Raw genomic sequence first — 20,915 nt, 5'->3', positions numbered from 1 at the left:
ACACATTGTACAGCGAGCTTGTCACTGGTACCAGACCCACCGGCCGTCCATGTCTCCGCTTTAAAGACGTCTGCAAACGTGACATGAAGTCCTGTGACATTGATCACAAGTCATGGGAGTCAGTTGCCAGCGATCGCCAGAGCTGGCGGGCAACCATAAAGGCGGGGCTAAAGCGTGGCGAGTTGAAGAGACTTAGCAGTTGGCAGGAAAAAAGACAGAAGCGCAGGGAGAGAGCCAACTGTGTAACAGCCCCGACAACCAATTTTATCTGCAGCACCTGTGGAAGAGTCTGTCACTCTAGAATTGGCCTTTATAGCCACTCCAGGCGCTGCTTCATAAACCACTGACCACCTCCAGGCGCTTACCCATTGTCTCTTGAGACAAGGAGGCCAAAGAAGAAGAAGAAGAACTGCCTAACTATGAAGTCACAATACAGTCTCCTACAAATAGTTGTTTGGTAGTACAGAATTTGAGTATTGCTTAAAATAGAGACATGTTGTCAAAGCTGTTTGTCTTGCACTCATCAGGACAATCTGCATTGGCATTCTTGCAGATTGTCCTGATGAGTGCAAGACGAAAAGCTTTGATAACATGTCTCTATTTCCAGCAATACCCAATCTCCTACCTTCCACTCCTGGTGAGGTTACTGAACTTTTTACATTGAATTAAGATTTCCTGTACAGTACTTATGTCAACAACATTATCAGTGACCTCTGTCTCACCGTACAGCTAACATTGGAGAAAAGAGGATGTTCTGTCACTACTGTCAATGCTGCTGTAAGGTTTCTATGGTCTCCTCATTGAACCATGGGGCACTGCTGTTGCCACTTTTTAAAATCCCCTAAGGACAAGTAAAGCAAATTCTCACCTCCCAATGATGGAGTGCTGAAGAGAAGGCATGTATCATGCTTTCACACAACTGGAATGAGTTCAGCAACTTTCAAGTCAAGAACTTGCCAACTGAGCACCACTGACCTATGTTGCCCTGACACAGAAAATAGTATCCAAGTGTTACTTTAGAATAAAGCCTTTTACTTGAACCCACTAGGTAGGTTAGTCTTTAAACTAATTCAGGTGAAGTCCCACAAAAAGAGCTGTCAATTTGTGTTCTCATTAAAGCAGCAAATGTCTGCTACAAGGCTGTCTCGCACCAGTAGGTTTAAAAGTATAAAACACTAAGGGACCAAATTTCCTCTGACCCATGTCCTCTGGCAGAAGTACGGCAGAGTTGGATTTCCCTCTTCCAGTTGTTTGTGTCCCTGAACCTGACCCACTTACCAGAATAAAGCCAGTTTCAATATTTTAGGTGGGTGCTGGTGACAATGAGGTACCTGCCTTAACTGGAGAAGGATGAACATTGCTGCAGCGTACTTAAGGCCCTAGGAATGGCAAGGCATTTTTTTAAAAGCTTCCTGGCTCTGCTGATTTTCGTCAAGCAATTAGTTGCTCTGTGTAATAGAAATAGTAGATGCATCGCTGAGACCAAGCGCAGACTGGGTGACCGCTTTGCGGAACACCTCTGCTCAGTCTGCAAGCAGGACCCTGAGCTTCCGGTTGCTTGCCATTTCAACACTACCCCCTGCTCTCATGCTCACATCTCTATCCTGGGCTTGCTGCAGTGTTCCAGTGAACATCAACGCAAGCTCGAGGAACAGCATCTCATTTACCGATTAGGCACACTACAGCCTGCCGGACTGAACATTGAGTTCAATAATTTCAGAGCATGACGGGCCCCCCATTTTACTTTTATTTTTAGTTATTTTTTCTTTTTTTACATTTTTTTACATTTTTTTTATATGTTTATTTTATTTCATCTTAGTTTGTTCAGTTTGCTTACCCACTGTTTTTTTTTCATGTTTGTACTTGCTGCTGTTCAATTTTCACTCCGTTAACACCCTATCTGTACTAATGCTTTGTCTTTCAACACACCATTGTTTGCCTTTGCTCCATGACCTTCTGGTCAGCTATTCTGTGGCCTTGTCCAATCTACACCTCCTTTGTTATTGCCCCACCCCCACTTTACTTGCTTATAACCTTTGACATTTCTAATATTTGCCAGTTCCGAAGAAGGGTCACTGACCTGAAACATTAACTCTGCTTCTCTCTCCACAAATGCTGCCAGACCTGCTGAGTATTTCCAGCATTTCTTGTTTTTATTTCAGATTTCCAGCATCTGCAGTATTTGCTTTTAGTTTAACATCAGTGGGAAGGTTTTAGAAACAATAATCAGGGAAAATATCAACAGGCACTTGGAGAGCTTTGAGTTAATTAAGGGCAGCCAGCATGGATTTGTAAAAGGGAGATCATGCTTGATGAATCTAATTGAATTTTTTGATGAAGTAACAGAGAAGGTTGATGAAAGGAATGGAGTGGATGTTGTCTATATGGATTTTAAGAAAGCGTTTGATAAAGTACCACATAAAAGGCTGGTTAACAAAACTGAGGCTCATGGAATAGGAGGGTCCGAAGAAGGGTCACTGACCCAAAACGTTAACTCTGCTTCTCTTTCCACAGATGCTGCCAGACCTGCTGAGTGATTCCAGCATTCCTTGTTTTTGTAACACATTCTTTGTCTTTGTCCCATGACATCTTCCCCAACACCACCACCATTCCCCACCCCCCCCCCCCCCCCTCCACCCCTTCACTTGCTTGAAATCTAATATTTTTCTTACCTTTGCCAGTTCTGATGAAAGGTCACTGGCCTGAAACATTAACACTGCTTCTCTCTCCACAGATGCTGCCTGACCTGCTGAGTATTTCCAGCACTTTCTGTTTTTATCCCAGCTTTTCCAACAACTGCAGTATTTTGCTTTAATTTTTGTGGAAAAGCTGGGTTTTTTCTCCTTGGACCAAAGGAGATTGAGGGGAGATTTGATAGAGGTGTACAAAATAGTGTACAAGCTTAGATAAGTTAGACAAGGAGAAACTGTTCCCATTAACTGATGGTACAAGGACTAGGGGGAATAAAGGCTTTGGGCAAGAGATGCAGGGGGAATGTGAGGAAGAACTTTTTTATGCAGCAAGTGGTAATGATCTGGAACTCGCTGCCCACGGGGATGGTGGAGGCAGAGACAATCAATGATTTCAAAAGGAAATTGGATGGATACTTGAAGGAAATAAACTTGCAGGGCAGCAGAGAACGAGCGGGGAAATGAGACTGACTGGATTGCTCCGCAGAGAGTCGGCATGGACTCGATGGGCCAAATGGCCTCCTACTATGCCCTAAATGACTCTATGGCCAGAATTTTACAGCCCCTCCCCACAAGAGTGGGCTGTCGGCTGGAGGTGGGGTGGGGGGGTGGGGGGGGTCGTAAAATTTAGTGGGAGGCGGGGCTGCCATTCCCATCGCCTTTCTGCCCCACTGCAATTTTACGAGGGATAGTGGCGAGAAACGGCCCACCCGCCCCAGGCCAATTAACTGCCACTTAAGGGCCTCCTCTCGCTGCCACTGGCATATTACCAGCGGAGGGCGGGCGGTTCAGGATCCCCAGGAGGCCGCCCAGTAAAACCTGGTGGCTTCCTTGCGGGCTGGGGGGGGGGGGTGGTGGGGGCTTCCTGATCAGGATCCTGTGCTCCACAGAGGGCATTCCCATGGCCCAGGCCCCCACTGAAATGCATTCCCCCCGCTTGCCTTGCTGGGGCCCAGCCAATTGTCCCTTGCGAGACCCCACAAACTTACCTCTTTCTCAGGGCCGGCGTCCCTCTTGCTCCACTCCCTGCCTGCAGTCCCAGGTGTGGCCACCGTTCCCAGTGGTGCTGCCGGGACTGAGAGCTGCCAGCTCGCTGATTGGCCAGCAGGTCGTGGAGGTGGGACTTCTTACTTCAGAGGGGCGGAAGTCATGCCCAAGGTCAATTAAAGGCCAGGGCCACGTAAAATCATAGCATAACTCTCAGGCTCGCCAGAGGCGGAATCACCCCCGGCTTTTTGACCTATGTCTCTATGTTTAAAAATGGTGCATCCCTATTAATTTTAATGTATTAAAAACTTAATAAACTTAATGGATGCATGCTCTAAACCTCTCACTCCAGAAATGGTGTACCACTAGTTATGGGTGGGGGCAAGGTTCAGTGGTAGTACTGTTGCTTCTGGGTAAGTAGGGAAGTGTTACTGCAACTGTACAAGGCATTAGTGAGACCGCACCTGGAGTATTGTGTATAGTTTTGGTCTTCTTACTTGAGGAGGGATGTAGTTGCACTGGAGGCAGTTCAGAGGAGGTTCACTAGATTGATTCCAGAGATGAGGGGTTCACTACCCCAGAGTGCGGTGGATGTCAGGACATTGAATAAATCTAAGGAGGAGATAGACAGATTTTTAATTTGCAATGCGTTGAAGGGTTATGGAGAACGGGCAGGAAAATGGAGTTGAGGCCGAGATCAGATCAGCCATGATCATATTGAATGGTGGAGCAGGCTTGAGGGGCTGAATTACCTACTCCTGCTCCTAGTTCTTATGTTCTTATGTAAGAAGATAATGAGTTCACGTCCCAAATAATCAGGATGTGGTAATATCTGGAGTAAGTTCAGTTGATTGTAAAATGCTGAGGACACGGTAAGGCACCTTTATATGCAAGCCATTTCTTCTTTCTTGCTTAGAAGTTTTATTTGTATTTAATTGCTTCCTGTAGGATATTTGGACAAAATAGGAAAAAACTATATAAACTGTCATACAAACTGTCTCTGTTACTGTGGGGGAATGGCTCAATGGGCAAAATATTTTTCACATTCCACAGTTTGCGTTTCATATCCTTTTGAAGGATCTGAATGTAAACCTACTGAAACGGAAACATTTATTGTAGTGTCATAACATGTTTTTTATAGTGCCATCTTTAGTATATGACTGCCCCTTAAATGCTGCATTTACCAGTAATTGTTTATATAATTAATTTTATGTGAAGTGGTTTGTAACATTTTGACAGATGTGATAAAGCACTATGTAAGTGCAAGAGTTTTCTTTAAGTGAAAGATGACAGTGCTGGGGTACTAAATGATTTCTAAATTTCACTTTTGCACAGCAATGATACAACATGGATCAGATGAAATGTAAATTGTACGTGTGCAGCTCTAGTTAATCTAATTAATGACAAATGCAGATAAACACCCCATACTGCACCAAGGTGACTTTTCCATTTTCTGTCCTTCTTAATCATTTGTGACTGGCGTATTAACCAAATGTGACTAGCAAATGAATGCAAAATTAGTGTTGTATTGGACAGCAGTCTCTTACTGTGGATTTATTTCCATGGTGGAATGTACTTCATTTGTCTTGTGTTGATTGTGCTCATCCTGATACATAAAGTTTATCTTATTGTACCACCCAGTTCCCCTAAAGCCTCTGCTGTTCCTGCTGTAATGCACGTAACATTTGCTTATGTTCTATGGCTGACCTCTGTTCTTCATTTGCCATTTCAGCACCTTCATTTATGGACAATTCTTTCAGCACCTTTAAAGTTAAAGGAAACACTTCCAGATAATTGTGGAACGTACTTCGTGCTAGGCAGCAATGGAACTTACTTGAAATTTAAATTTAGGCCTAGTGGTGAGATTTTGTAGGACAGTTTATTCAGATTTTGTATATAATGTATGTAATACCTTACAGCTAATGAGTTTCGTAAGTTCTCAGCCAGACCACTAAGTCAACCATTTGACCCTGGGAGAGAAGCAATAAAAATCACAATGTATTGCATTCTGCAAGAAGTACAGATTCCATACTGGCTGATTATAGTGGCATGAGATGTGGAGAAGTTGTGGTCTTGATTTTAGGTTCCTATTTAAAGCTAGCCAATTATGGCGGATGGATAAAAAAAACTTGAAAAGAGAGAACATGATATAATAGCAGTAACAGATTTCCTATTTATGACTACACTAAGTTAAGGCTAGACAAAAGTGCATTTAGCTCTGGTCCCTCAATATTTATTGTATTTCAGTCTATTATACATGAGGGGAAATTCCAGGTTTGATCCAGAAATTGGTCAGGTAAGTTCCACTTAGATGATGTGGAGTTGGATGCAATGTTTGTGCAGATCATAGTGAAGCCTCTGTGGTCGATCTGATGTGATATTGTACATGTTTCTCAGACAGTTAAATATGGGCATTTCTCATTGCTGAGGAACATAAGTTCTGTGTTTACTGTGGCTGTTACCTGACATGGTATTAAATTATCAAATTTTAATTAGGATGTTTACAAAGGATATGCTGGCATTAATTTAATGGTTCAGGGTTTCTACTGTGTACTCACTAGCCTAAATTTTTTCAATCCATTGAAATGAATAGGGCGTGGGAAAATTGCAGAGTGATGAGTGTGCAAACCTAGGCCTATGTATCCAAATTGCACAGTCAATGTTTCAGTTAATTTGCTTTCAGTTTCTTTGCGTAGAATAAACTGCAGCAGGCAACCCAGTAACGTAACATGCTACACTACTAATGGAAGGATGTGGATTTATTTCGACTGAGCTTGTATCCCAGTTATACTAGTAGAGAGAGGTTGGGCTGGATTTTGTTCCCAGCCTGACATCGGGTTCTGTGGCGGGAGGGGTCGGAAAATTGGAGCGGCCGCCACGGAAACCCGACGGCGGGATTGTCAGGCCCGATCTTCCCGTCGGCTGGGCAGCTCCGTGTCAGTCCCTCAGCTGCTCTGCGATGGGACCCGAATTAGCATATTTAAATAACATATTTGCATAAATTAAGATATAAACCACAGCGATCTTACCTTCAGTTTCTGATACTCAGTGCAACGTGCAGCACTCACACGTCTTTACTTTCCCGTCCAGGGAAAACTGGCGCCACCGAGGTGGGGAAGGGGTGAACGCTGCACTCTGATGGGGGGGGGAAGGGGTGAACTCTGCACTCTGATGTGGGGGGGGAAGGGGTGAACTCTGCACTCTGATGTGGGGGGGAAGGGGTGAACTCTGCACTCTGATGTGGGGGGGAAGGGGTGAACTCTGCACTCTGATGGGGGGGGGAAGGGGTGAACTCTGCACTCTGATGTGGGGGGGAAGGGGTGAACTCTGCACTCTGATGTGGGGGGGAAGGGGTGAACTCTGCACTCTGATGTGGGGGGGAAGGGGTGAACTCTGCACTCTGATGTGGGGGGGGAAGGGGTGAACTCTGCACTCTGATGTGGGGGGGAAGGGGTGAACTCTGCACTCTGATGTGGGGGGGAAGGGGTGAACGCTGCACTCTGATGGGGGGGGGAAGGGGTGAACTCTGCACTCTGATGTGGGGGGGAAGGGGTGAACTCTGCACTCTGATGGGTGGGGAAGGGGTGAACTCTGCACTCTGATGGGGGGGGGAAGGGGTGAACGCTGCACTCTGATGGGTGGGGAAGGGGTGAACGCTGCACTCTGATGGGGGGGGAAGGGGTGAACTCTGCACTCTGATGGGGGGGGGAAGGGGTGAACTCTGCACTCTGATGGGTGGGGAAGGGGTGAACGCTGCACTCTGATGGGGGGGGGAAGGGGTGAACTCTGCACTCTGATGTGGGGGGGAAGGGGTGAACTCTGCACTCTGATGTGGGGGGGGAAGGGGTGAACTCTGCACTCTGATGTGGGGGGGGAAGGGGTGAACTCTGCACTCTGATGTGGGGGGGAAGGGGTGAACTCTGCACTCTGATGTGGGGGGGAAGGGGTGAACTCTGCACTCTGATGTGGGGGGGGAAGGGGTGAACTCTGCACTCTGATGTGGGGGGGAAGGGGTGAACGCTGCACTCTGATGGGGGGGGAAGGGGTGAACTCTGCACTCTGATGTGGGGGGGAAGGGGTGAACTCTGCACTCTGATGTGGGGGGGAAGGGGTGAACTCTGCACTCTGATGTGGGGGGGAAGGGGTGAACGCTGCACTCTGATGGGGGGGGGGAAGGGGTGAACTCTGCACTCTGATGTGGGGGGGAAGGGGTGAACGCTGCACTCTGATGGGGGGGGGAAGGGGTGAACTCTGCACTCTGATGTGGGGGGGAAGGGGTGAACTCTGCACTCTGATGTGGGGGGGGAAGGGGTGAACTCTGCACTCTGATGTGGGGGGGAAGGGGTGAACGCTGCACTCTGATGGGGGGGGAAGGGGTGAACTCTGCACTCTGATGTGGGGGGGAAGGGGTGAACTCTGCACTCTGATGTGGGGGGGAAGGGGTGAACTCTGCACTCTGATGTGGGGGGGAAGGGGTGAACGCTGCACTCTGATGGGGGGGGAAGGGGTGAACTCTGCACTCTGATGTGGGGGGGAAGGGGTGAACGCTGCACTCTGATGGGGGGGAAGGGGTGAACTCTGCACTCTGATGGGGGGGGAAGGGGTGAAATCTGCACTCTGATGGGGGGGAAGGGGTGAACTCTGCACTCTGATGTGGGGGGGAAGGGGTGAACTCTGCACTCTGATGGGGGGGAAGGGGTGAACTCTGCACTCTGATGGGGGGGAAGGGGTGAACTCTGCACTCTGATGGGGGGGGAAGGGGTGAAATCTGCACTCTGATGGGGGGGAAGGGGTGAACTCTGCACTCTGATGTGGGGGGGAAGGGGTGAACTCTGCACTCTGATGGGGGGGAAGGGGTGAACTCTGCACTCTGATGGGGGGGAAGGGGTGAACTCTGCACTCTGATGTGGGGGGGAAGGGGTGAACGCTGCACTCTGATGGGGGGGAAGGGGTGAACTCTGCACTCTGATGTGGGGGGGAAGGGGTGAACGCTGCACTCTGATGGGGGGGGGAAGGGGTGAACTCTGCACTCTGATGTGGGGGGGAAGGGGTGAACGCTGCACTCTGATGGGGGGGGAAGGGGTGAACTCTGCACTCTGATGTGGGGGGGAAGGGGTGAACGCTGCACTCTGATGGGGGGGAAGGGGTGAACTCTGCACTCTGATGGGGGGGGAAGGGGTGAAATCTGCACTCTGATGGGGGGGAAGGGGTGAACTCTGCACTCTGATGTGGGGGGGAAGGGGTGAACTCTGCACTCTGATGGGGGGGAAGGGGTGAACTCTGCACTCTGATGGGGGGGAAGGGGTGAACTCTGCACTCTGATGGGGGGGAAGGGGTGAAATCTGCACTCTGATGGGGGGGAAGGGGTGAACTCTGCACTCTGATGGGGGGGAAGGGGTGAACTCTGCACTCTGATGGGGGGGGAAGGGGTGAAATCTGCACTCTGATGGGGGGGAAGGGGTGAACTCTGCACTCTGATGGGGGGGAAGGGGTGAACTCTGCACTCTGATGTGGGGGGGTAAGGGGTGAACTCTGCACTCTGATGGGGGGGAAGGGGTGAACTCTGCACTCTGATGGGTGGGGAAGGGATGAAGTCTGCACTCTGATGGGGGGAAGGGGTGAACTCTGCACTCTGATGGGGGGAAGGGGTGAACTCTGCACTCTGATGGGGGGGAAGGGGTGAACTCTGCACTCTGATGGGGGGGGAAGGGGTGAACTCTGCACTCTGATGTGGGGGGGGAAGGGGTGAACTCTGCACTCTGATGTGGGGGGGAAGGGGTGAACGCTGCACTCTGATGGGGGGGGAAGGGGTGAACTCTGCACTCTGATGTGGGGGGGAAGGGGTGAACTCTGCACTCTGATGTGGGGGGGAAGGGGTGAACGCTGCACTCTGATGGGGGGGGAAGGGGTGAACTCTGCACTCTGATGTGGGGGGGAAGGGGTGAACGCTGCACTCTGATGGGGGGGAAGGGGTGAACTCTGCACTCTGATGGGGGGGGAAGGGGTGAAATCTGCACTCTGATGGGGGGGAAGGGGTGAACTCTGCACTCTGATGTGGGGGGGAAGGGGTGAACTCTGCACTCTGATGGGGGAGAAGGGGTGAACTCTGCACTCTGATGGGGGGGAAGGGGTGAACTCTGCACTCTGATGGGGGGGAAGGGGTGAAATCTGCACTCTGATGGGGGGGAAGGGGTGAACTCTGCACTCTGATGGGGGGGAAGGGGTGAACTCTGCACTCTGATGGGGGGGGAAGGGGTGAAATCTGCACTCTGATGGGGGGGAAGGGGTGAACTCTGCACTCTGATGGGGGGGAAGGGGTGAACTCTGCACTCTGATGTGGGGGGGGAAGGGGTGAACTCTGCACTCTGATGGGGGGGAAGGGGTGAACTCTGCACTCTGATGGGTGGGGAAGGGATGAAGTCTGCACTCTGATGGGGGGAAGGGGTGAACTCTGCACTCTGATGGGGGGAAGGGGTGAACTCTGCACTCTGATGGGGGGGAAGGGGTGAACTCTGCACTCTGATGGGGGGGGAAGGGGTGAACTCTGCACTCTGATGTGGGGGGGAAGGGGTGAACTCTGCACTCTGATGTGGGGGGGGGAAGGGATGAACTCTGCACTCTGATGGGGGAGGGAAGGGGTGAACTCTGCACTCTGATGGGGGGGAAGGGGTGAACTCTGCACTCTGATGGGTGGGGAAGGGATGAATGCACTCTGATGGGGGGGGGGGGAAGGGGTGAACTCTGCACTCTGATGGGGGGGGAAGGGGTGAACTCTGCACTCTGATGGGGGGGGTAAGGGGTGAACTCTGCACTCTGATGGGGGGGTAAGGGGTGAACTCTGCACTCTGATGGGGGGGGAAGGGGTGAACTCTGCACTCTGATGGGGGGGGGAAGGGGTGTACTCAGCACTCTGATGGGGGGGGAAGGGGTGAACTCTGCACTCTGATGGGGGGGGAAGGGGTGAACTGCACTCTGATGGGGGGGGGAAGGGGTGAACTCTGCACTCTGATGGTGGGGGGAAGGGGTGAACTCTGCACTCTGATGGGGGGAAAGGGGTGAACTCTGCACTCTGATGGGGGGGGGGAAGGGGTGAACTCTGCACTCTGATGGGGGGGAAGGGGTGAACTCTGCACTCTGATGGGGGGGGAAGGGGTGAACTCTGCACTCTGATGGGGGGGAAGGGGTGAACTCTGCACTCTGATGGGGGGAAGGGGTGAACTCTGCACTCTGATGGTGGGGGGAAGGGGTGAACTCTGCACTCTGATGGGGGGGGAAGGGGTGAACTCTGCACTCTGATGGGTGGGGAAGGGGTGAACTCTGCACTCTGATGGGGGGGGGAAGGGGTGAACTCGGCACTCTGATGGGAACGGCGTGGGAAGGGGTGAACTTTGGATTATGGTGTGCTGTTTGCAGGGCTGGCAGCTTTTTAAAATGGTGCCAGCACCTGCTCCTTCAACAGGGACACCCTGAACAGCCTTGCCAAGGCCGTCTTGCCACGTGATTGGGGGGGGGGGAGGGTGGCTGCAATGAACAAAATAGCCGCCCGCTGCGTAATTGCGACGGCACGGGTTCCGGGGAGGACTGCCACCATGTTCCGTGCCTGCGACCGCTTCCAGCGGCAGGAATACAAAATCCAGCCTGTTATGTTCTCATGTGGAGAGGGGAGAAACACACTAACTGAAACTGTTCTCACACACAACATAACCCATATAGAACTTCTTAAACTTTACATATTCCTTCTTATTTGCTTCATGAATTCTCATTATATGGACAACAAGGTCAGTTAGAAAGTTTAAACTGTAGAACACAATTATTTTACTCAGTCCTTTGTGGTTGCAGAGACATACGCAATGAGTAAAACGATTGCTAGTGTCAGGATGTACTTTGTATTCTCTCTGTGACATTGCAGGATCAGGCAGCTAAAAGACATTTTTAAAATTCTAATACATATTTGTATCTTTTTCAGAGCTTCACCCACTGACTTAAGGCCAAGACCAGTGTCGTAACCCTGTGTCATACCTCACTATATCGTTGTCTGGAACTGTTGCTGCATGTCCCTGCTCACCTTTTGTCCCTACTACATTTCACTTTTGTCTTTCTTGTTCTCCTGGTATATCACAATTGGAACACTAGTTGTTTCCCTCAAAACATAGATACAGACTGGCTCTTTACTGTAGGAAATTATAAAAGAGGGAAGGAGTGTTTATAACATAAATACTGATGTCTATCATGAACTTAAGGCTCACAATAGTCTATGAAAGAGACTGTCATCGTTGTATAAACTGAAACATGCTGACTGCCTAGCTTGCCTATAGAAGCATTGATATAGAGATCTCTTGCACATTGAACATTGGTAATCAGTTGATTATTCTATGTGGTTGCTAGGCAGCACTACTATAAGCACGTGATTATTAATTGCCAATAAACCATCTCAAAAATAACACTCAAAATTTTTTATTAAGAATAGCTGTCAGAGGGAGTATTGTTTTAATTAAGTTTTAATTGACATTTTTCACTTCATGTACATATTAAATGCAAGGACTATTAAATTATGTACTACGCGTGGCATAGTGGTAATGCCACTGAACTAGTAATACAGTGGCCCAGGCTAATGTCCTGGGAATGTGGGTTCAAATACCACCATGGCAGCTGGTAGAATTTCACTTCAATTAATAAATTCAATTAATTACTAAAAATCTGGAATTGAAAACTAGTCTCAGTAATGATGCCATGAAACTATCATTGATTGTCATAAAAACCCATCTGATTCAATAATGTCCTTTATGGAAGGAAATCTGCCGTCCTTACCTGGTCTGGCCTACATGTGACTCCAGACCCACAGCAATCTGGTTGACTCTTAACTGCCCTCTGAAATGCCCTAGCAACCATTCAGTTGTGAAGGGCAACTAGGGATGGGCAACAAATGCTGGCCTTGCCATCTCATGAAAGAATAAATAAAACTTAACCAACTGCTGAGGTTAAAAATTATATACCTATAAACAAAGTATACAGTTGTAATATAGACTACAAATCCTGTAACAATATATCCTCTCCTTTGTTTGGAGTGGTAAAGGTTAGACATAAGGCTGAATTTTTCAGAGGAGCTGGAAGTCCCATGCTGGGGTTGAAAGTGGAAGGTGGGACCCAGGGGTGGCATTTTACCAGCAATGGCCAATTAACAGGCCGCTGCCAGGGCTGCTGTCCAATTGAAGGCCGGCAGCTCAGCAGCCTCGGCAATACCATCGCTAGCAGTAGCCACTGCTGAGGCTGCAATACCAGGGACAGGGCGCCTCAATGGTGAGGCTCTCCCGAGGATGATGCAGCTTTTGGGGAGGAAGCCAGGGCCAGTCAATCGTTTGTGGGCGAGGTGGAGGGGTGGTCATGGTGCAGTAGCAGAGCTGTTGCCGCGGAAGTGGCCATTGCCACCGGGAGGGCCCTCCATGGGCCATGGAGTACTCATCGAGGAGGAACCCCTTGGGAACTCATTGCAGTCGCAAGCCCTCCTGATGAGGGCAAAATGCCCCCGGGGGCAGGAAGTGGCCCTTAATAGGGTCCTTAAGTGGCTAAATTGCCCTCCCGGTGGGCAGCTGGGCCACTGAAGTGCCTGCTACTGGCAAAATGCCATCGTGGCGGGAGGACATCGGACTCCCCTCCTGATGCCTTCCCCTGCCATATTCCCTGACTGGCCCCAATGAGCTAGGAAAATACAGCCCATAATTTACAAAGTTTATTTTTGATATTTAATCATTCCTATTCAGATGAAGGTAAGTTACTAATATAAAAAATAGAATGCAATAAAGTGTCATCAGGCAACCCAGCTTGGTTCTTAAACAGTAACTTGATTGAATTAGGCTTCTTCAGAAAGGCCAGTTTTGCCTAGAAGTCTTACCAGTTGGGAAACAGCTAGCAAGGTATTTTTCTTTCCACAGAAACTTGCATGAATATTTATATCAACTTATTCTAGTCTTATTTTAATTCAATAAATGTGTTCTTTTTTGCAGATATAAACAATTCTTGGAGTGGCATTCGGAAGGAATACGCACCATTGGCTCCCACCCAGACGCCAGAACTCTGAGTACCACCACTAGGAGAGGAACACGGCACAGGGAAACAAAAAAACAAGTATTATTTAAACTTCCAACGAATATTGAAAAAATGAACAAAAAGTAGTCTTGCTTATTAACACACTCCTACATAATATTCCAATATGGCTTCTCTGGTTTCCAAAATAAACAATCAGATGTTGTTATACCAGCGGTTTGGGATGATTTGTCATTGGCAGTACAATGGGGTACTGTATTTGTAGGGTTAATAGAACTAGACTGAATTGAATCACTATTTTATTAACTTATATTTAATCACTTGAGACAAAATAAATAAAAATCATTAATAGTGTGGTATAGTATGAAAAAGTGATGGAAAATTGTCATATTTTCCATTGAAAATTCTGGTAGGAGTCTGTGAGCAACATGGTGCTCTAGAGAAATACAGAAAGAAACATGTTTCACAAGTAGGAAACAAAGGTGGATTTGAAAGGTTATATTCTAACAAGGTCTGACTGTATCATGTGTTAAGTGTGGTAGACCATTACTGCCAACATAAAGTCAGTAAGAACATAGGAATTGTAAGAAGATCAAGGTCCATCTAGTTTGCCTTTTATCATGCTGGTAGTCATATAAGAACTTTATTGGAATATCTCATTTTAACAGGTATAATAATGATGCTAAACTTAAATTAGTAAATGTTTGAAATTCTGTGCCACTGTTGGAAGCTATCTACATAAATTATTAATATTGTATAACTTGACAGCTAATCTGAATTGAGCAATAATACTGATTTCAAAAAAGATATCATTCCTGTAACTCAGACAGCTGTAATTGTGAAATTGAAATATGGATTAACAAAATAGCATCTACCCGTGTGCAAAATATATATGTTCATATATAATTTCTACTTAATCCCAGTGTCAAATCAATTTAATTGCAATAAAAATGACATCAAGACAAATGTTCAAGCCTGAATTAATTAACAGCTTAGGATTGGTATTAAAGTAATTCTATTGGTAAAACACTCAGAATCAACTTTATCCCACCACAGGACCTCTAACGTTAATTCCAACGCTCTTCTATTGTCTCCTCTCTATTCTCTGTTTACTGCCAGGATATATGTATCTCAATAATTGCTATGTAATGAGGCCAATGGAACTTGAGCATGCCCTGTGTCCATTCACCTGTGCATTTTGGCTGCCACTCCAGATCCAAGCCCATCAGATCTATTTCCACTTTTTGTCTATGCCTGTTTTTTAAATCTTTTCTCTTTACCTCTCCTAGAACCCTCTCTCCTGTCATTTCTCCCCTCTCAGGTACTCTGCCCTCCCAATTCCTACCCCAACCCTACAGCACTCCTCAACCTTCCTACTCTCCTGCTTCCGTCCCAGGCTTGACTCCCTCTGAGATATAAGCCAAAGCTTTCCTCTGTCTCTCTCTTGGTATCCTTTGAGACACTTGTCGCTGCCTCCTTACAAGTAGCAACCACACTGTCCTCTCCTACTGGCTTACCAGCCTTCCCAGCCCCGCATCCCCTGCTGGGAGCTAATCTTGCCAATGGCCTCCCGTTCAACTCATCCCTCCCACTGCTGACCTGTGGACTCTGCCAGCCGATCAACTATCACCTATCAGACCTTCCCTCCATCATAATGTCAGAGGGGGGGGATGTTCGCTGGTGATTGCAAATGTTCAGCACCATTCGCGACTCCTCAGATACTGAAGCAGCCCATGTTCAGATGGAACAAGACCTGGACAACACCCAGGCTTGGACTGATATGAGCAAAGTAACATTCGTGCCACACGAGTGCCAGGCAATGACCATCTCAAACAAGAGAGAATCTAACCATCTCCCCTTGACGTTCCATGGCATTACCATCGCTGAATCCCCCACGATCAACATCTTGGGGGGTCACCATTTACCAAAAACTGAACTGGATCAGCCATATAAATGCTGTGGCTACAAGAGTAAGTCAGAGGCAGAGAATTCTACGGCGAGTAACTCACCTCCTGACTCGCAAAGCCTGTCCACCATCTACAAGGCACAAGTCAAGAACATAATGGAATACTCTCCACTTGCCTAGATGGGTGCAACTCCAACAACACTCAAGAAGCTCGACATCATTCAGGACAAAGCAGCCCGCTTGATTGGCACCTTGTCCACCACCTTCAATATTCACTCCGTCCACCACTGATGCACAATGCACTACAGGATGCACTGCAGCAACTCACCAAGGCTCCTTCGACAGCACCTTCCAAACCGCAACCACTACCTCCTCAAAGGACAAGGGCAGCAGACGCATGGGAAAACCAGCATCTGCAAGTTCCTTTCCAAGCCACACACCATCCTAACTTGGAACAATATTGCTGTTCCTTCACTGTCGCTGGGTCAAAATCCTGCAACTCCCTTCCGAACAGCACTGTTGGTGTACCTACACCCCAAGGACTGCAACAGTTCAAGGCATCTCACCACCACCTTCTCAAGGGCAATTAAGGATGGACAATGATTGCTGGCCTGGCCAGCGACACCCACATCCTCTGAACAAAATAGAAAACCTGCCCCTTTCTGCATCTCCCTCCAGAATATCCATTCAATTGTGTCATCCATGACCTCATTGTGGATGATTGCATTGACATCAAGGCCTTGATGGAAACCTGGCTGAGGGATGATGACACCTTCCCCCTAAGTGAATCCTCCTTGCCTGGCTATACCTTCCACCATTTGCGCTGTCCAGACTGTTGTGGCGGCGGTGTGGCTCTTATCACCAAATCACAGCTCAGTCTGTCTCCTTACTCCTCTGACATTTTCTCCTTTGAGCATCTCACCTTGTTCCACCCCTTCACCTCTCATTTAAAATCCTCGTTGTCTACCACCCACCCAACTACCATAAAAATTTTCCAAGATATCTTCACTGCTTTCCTTCCTCAGCCTCTGCACCAAGTGACTTCTCATCCTCGATGATTTCAACTTCCAACTCATCTCTGAATTCACTGCCCTCTTATCCTCCCTCCATATAAACTCCGTAACCCATATTCATGACCACCCCCTTGACCTTTCCATCTCACATGGCCTCACTATTCCCATTGCATCAATCACAGATGATGTCATGTCTGAACACTTCCTTGTATTGCTCTCCACTCACATACCCCTTCACCCTTTCGACACAATTTCTTTCAGAGCCACCCCTGGAAAAACTGTTCCAATTCATTTACAGCTGCACTTTCAGAATCCCAACTATTTAGCCTTTGGCCCTCCATTCACCAGAAAAATTCTGCAGCTATCAATCTGCTCAACCACACCCTCATCTCCAGCTTTGATGCTCTAGTCCCCTATAAAACCATTACTCTCTGTCATCCTGGCTATTCTCCTTGGCATAAAAACAAGAAATGCTGGTGGAAAAACTGAGTTCTGATGAAGAGTCACTGAACTGTAGCATTAACTTTGCTTCTTTCTCCACAGATGCTGCCAGACCTGCTGAGTATTTCCAGCACTTCTTGTTTTTATTTCAGATTTCCAGCATCTGCAGTATATTGCTTTTATTCTCCCTGGTACCCTCCCTCATCTCTGCTCCCTTAATCCCAAGGGATGCAGACTTGAACCGATACAGCAATTCATAGAGTCGTACAGCATAGAAACAGGCCCTACTGCCCACCGCGTCCATGCCGACCATAATGCCTATCTATACTAATCCCACCTGCCTGCATTAATTCCATATCCCTCTATGCTTTGCTCATTCAAGAACCTGTCCAGATGCCTCTTAAATGTTGCTACTGTTCCTGCCTCCACCACCTCCTCTGGCAGGTCATTCCAAATACCCACTATTCTTTGTGTGAAAAATTTACCCCTTTGATCCCCTTTAAACCTCCTCCCTCTCACCTTTAATCTATGTCCTCTAGTTTTAGTCACCCCTACCATGGGAAACAGACTCTGGCTATCTACCCTATCTATGCCTCTCATAATTTTATATACCTCTATCATATCCCCTCAGCCTCCTTCGCTCCAGGGAAAACAGAGCCAGCCTATCCAATCTCTACTACCAGATGTGGCTGAAACATTTACCCTGCTCTTGTCTATCAAAACTGCTCACTATTCCAGGATGATTCCGGAATGCAAGGATAACCCCCAGTTTCTTTTCTGTACTGCAAACCATCTTCTTCAAATGTTACAATCGGGTGGGGAAGGGGTTTCAGGGTCCCCTCTTACCCCTTCCCTGGTTTGGCTGTAACAGGGTTTACCTTGTAAATCAGTGATTTTTAGCTTACCACCTCAATGAATCTTTGTTCGCTGCTCTCTAATTGTAATTGCAAATGAACCAATCAGACAGGTTTTCTTAGGTATAAAGAAGAAAGGGCAAGTTTATTAGCCTTATCACTAACTCAGTTAAAACTACTGAAATATGTGATGCAACCACACTAGCATGCATACGAGAGAAACACACACACAAATAGATACAGAGGGGGAGAAAGAATTAAGGGGGGGGGGGGGGGGTGGTTGCTGAAGTAGAGTTGTCAACAAATGCAATGCAGTCACTGTCTTTTGTCTTTGATGTAAAGTCCTTGGTTGAAGTGGAGGTCTTGGAATTTTCACTGGGGTCCAGTGCACAATTTCAAGCTTGCTTCTCTGGTACCAGAAGGCTGAAAAGGTGCTGTCTTGAGGCTTAAGCTGCTACCGTGGGTCCCTGGGACTTTGCTCGATAGAGTCAGAGAAGGGGAGACCTTCCTCCTTGCTTCTCAACTTGCAGTCTCATCCCTTTCTGTGTGGCACAATTCAAAAAGTCCCCAGACTATCCTGCAGGTAGGTCATGTGGCCATCTCTGTTTGAAACAGCATCTTCTGGGAGGGTTGTTGGATTTCAAAGCTCTCCAGTCACACTCAGTGGGGGTAGAGTTCTAGCTCTTACACAGTCAAAGAATGTTGATTATCACCATTACCCAGATCAATCTTGTTAATTGAATCAATGAGCACTCCCACTGTCTCTCTATTCAACTGTCTCTCAAAATGCAAATATGCAACCATGTTCAGCTCTGTGGTCTTTTTATACAATGTGGTTTTTTTATGTGCAATGTCCAGTAAAAAAAGATTCAAGTGGTGTCCCATATGACAAAATTAATATGATTCCATTTGGCAGGTGATTTCCGTCACATTCACCCACTCTCCCATCGTCTCCATCCTCACCAACAATTGTGAGGTCTTGGATTTCTTTGTCACCAAGATTGAGCCCATCTGATCAGCTGCCTCTGCCACTTCCCTCCCTTCACCTAGTCCACCAGGCCAAACTTCCTCCAAGGTCTCCGCACCTTGCCCTACTCCTTAACTTGCAACTTTCTCTAGTTTCTCTATCTTCTCTCATGCCCTCCCTGAGCTCATCTTGTCCATGAAACCAAATTTCTGCATCCTCCTATTCTCACTAAACTGCTGACTACCCAACTACCCTTCCTGGCTTCCATGTTAGCCAATACTGTTAATGGTTCTCTCTCCTCAAGCACTGTCCCCCTCTCCTCAATAAAACAACCCTTCATCCCTCCATCCTTGCAAACTACCACCCCATCTCCAAAGTCCTCGAACGTGCTGTCACTTCCAAAATCCGCACCCATCTTTCCCAGAACTCCATGTTTGAATCCCTCCAATGAAGTTTACGCCCCACCACATATGGCTCATATCAAAGTCACAAATGATATTCTATGTGACTGACAAAGGTAAACTATCCCTCCTTGACCTGTCTACAGCCTTTGACACGGTTGACTACACTATCCTTCTGCAAATCCACTCCATTGTTACCCAGGTAGTTGGATTGCACTTACCTGATTCCATTCTTATCTATCCAGTCATAGCAGAGAATCACTTGCAACGGCTTTTCTTCCTGAACCGTTACCTCTGATGTTCCCCAAGGATCTATCCTTGACCCCTATTTCTTAACTACATGCTGCCCCCAGCAACATCATTTGAAAACACAGCATCAGTTTCTATGTCTGTGCCCAAGACATCCAGCTCTACCTCACCACCACCTCTCGATTCCACCACTGTCTCTAAATTGTCAGACTGCTTGTCTAACATCCAGTTCTCAATGGGGAAAAATTTCCTTCAACTAAATATGAAGACCAAAGCGATTGTCTTCAGTCCCTGCTACAAACTCCATTCCCTAGCCAATGACTCCACCCCTCTCCCTGGCAATTGAGGTTGAACCAGATTGTTCTCATACTTGGTGTCATATTTGATCCTGAGATGAGCTTCTGGCCAGATATCCACGCCTTCACTAAGACAGCCTAACTCCACCTCTGTAACATTGCCCAACTGCACTTTCCTCTCAGCTCACGTGCTGCTGACATCCTCCACCATGTCTTTGTTACCTCAAAACTATTCCAACACATTCCTGCTGGCTTCCCAAATTCTACCCTCTGTAAACTTGAGATAATCCAAAGCTCTGCTGTTCATGTCCTAAATCGCACCAAGTCCCATTCATCCATCACCCTTGCACTCGCTTACTGACATTAGCTCTGGATTAACACAACTACTCGATTTTAAAATTCTCATCCTTGTTTTCAAATCCTTCTCGCCCCTCCCTTTCACTAACCTCCTCCAGACCTAGACCCTCAGATGTCTGGTTCCCCCTATTCTGACGTCTTGGGCATCCCTGATTTTAATCACTCCAACAATAGCAACTGTGCCTTCAGCTACCAAGACCGAGAGCTCTGGAATTCCCTTCCCAAACTTCTCTTTCCTCCTTTAAGACACTCCTTAAAACCCATTTCTTGATCAAGCTTTGGTCATTTGCTCTAATATGTGGCTCTGTGCACCCATGAAGCTCCTTGGGACATTTTACAACATTAAAGGCGCTATATAAATACATAATTGTTGTAAACCCCTCAATTAACTCAAATTCCAACTAGTCAAATTCCTTGACTTATCAAGCCGAACTGTTGCTTCATGAGAGATTGAGTACGTCTGAATTTTCACTAGCTGCTATACTTATGGTACAGAAAGGATGCTAGTGTAAGTAATATAATGTAATATTAATGATTCTTAACTCGGGCTTCATTGTTCCTGTACGCTGATGAATGACATACAAAACATGCATACATGTGACAGTATTCCTCTCCCTGATGTGCGGACTGGCAGAAAACCTTTACACAATACTCAACTTTGAAGGTGGTAGAATAAATACCCACCAGACCATGACCAAGGCTAACTGCCACAC

The 20,915-nt window shown here is 47.4% G+C and overlaps 1 protein-coding gene across 2 annotated transcripts in view; it reads left to right on the top strand.

The window, feature by feature from the left end:
* Positions 1–14,580, top strand: part of popdc2 (popeye domain containing 2) — a 31,318-nt gene extending 16,738 nt beyond the window's left edge. The window contains exon 4 of one of the 2 annotated variants that reach the window (XM_068039940.1): positions 13,679–14,580. In XM_068039940.1, coding sequence (XP_067896041.1) covers positions 13,679–13,752 — 74 coding nt within the window. In that variant the 3' untranslated portion in view covers positions 13,753–14,580. The remainder of the gene's footprint in view (positions 1–13,678) is intronic. The other variant, XM_068039939.1, reaches the window with a different exon arrangement.
* Positions 14,581–20,915: the final 6,335 nt, after the last annotated feature.

This window comes from Heterodontus francisci, chromosome 10 (assembly GCF_036365525.1).
Source record: "Heterodontus francisci isolate sHetFra1 chromosome 10, sHetFra1.hap1, whole genome shotgun sequence".
Taxonomy (NCBI): Eukaryota; Metazoa; Chordata; class Chondrichthyes; order Heterodontiformes; family Heterodontidae; genus Heterodontus; species Heterodontus francisci.
Note: the sequence above shows the minus strand (reverse complement) of the source record. Positions and strands in the feature narration are given on the sequence as shown.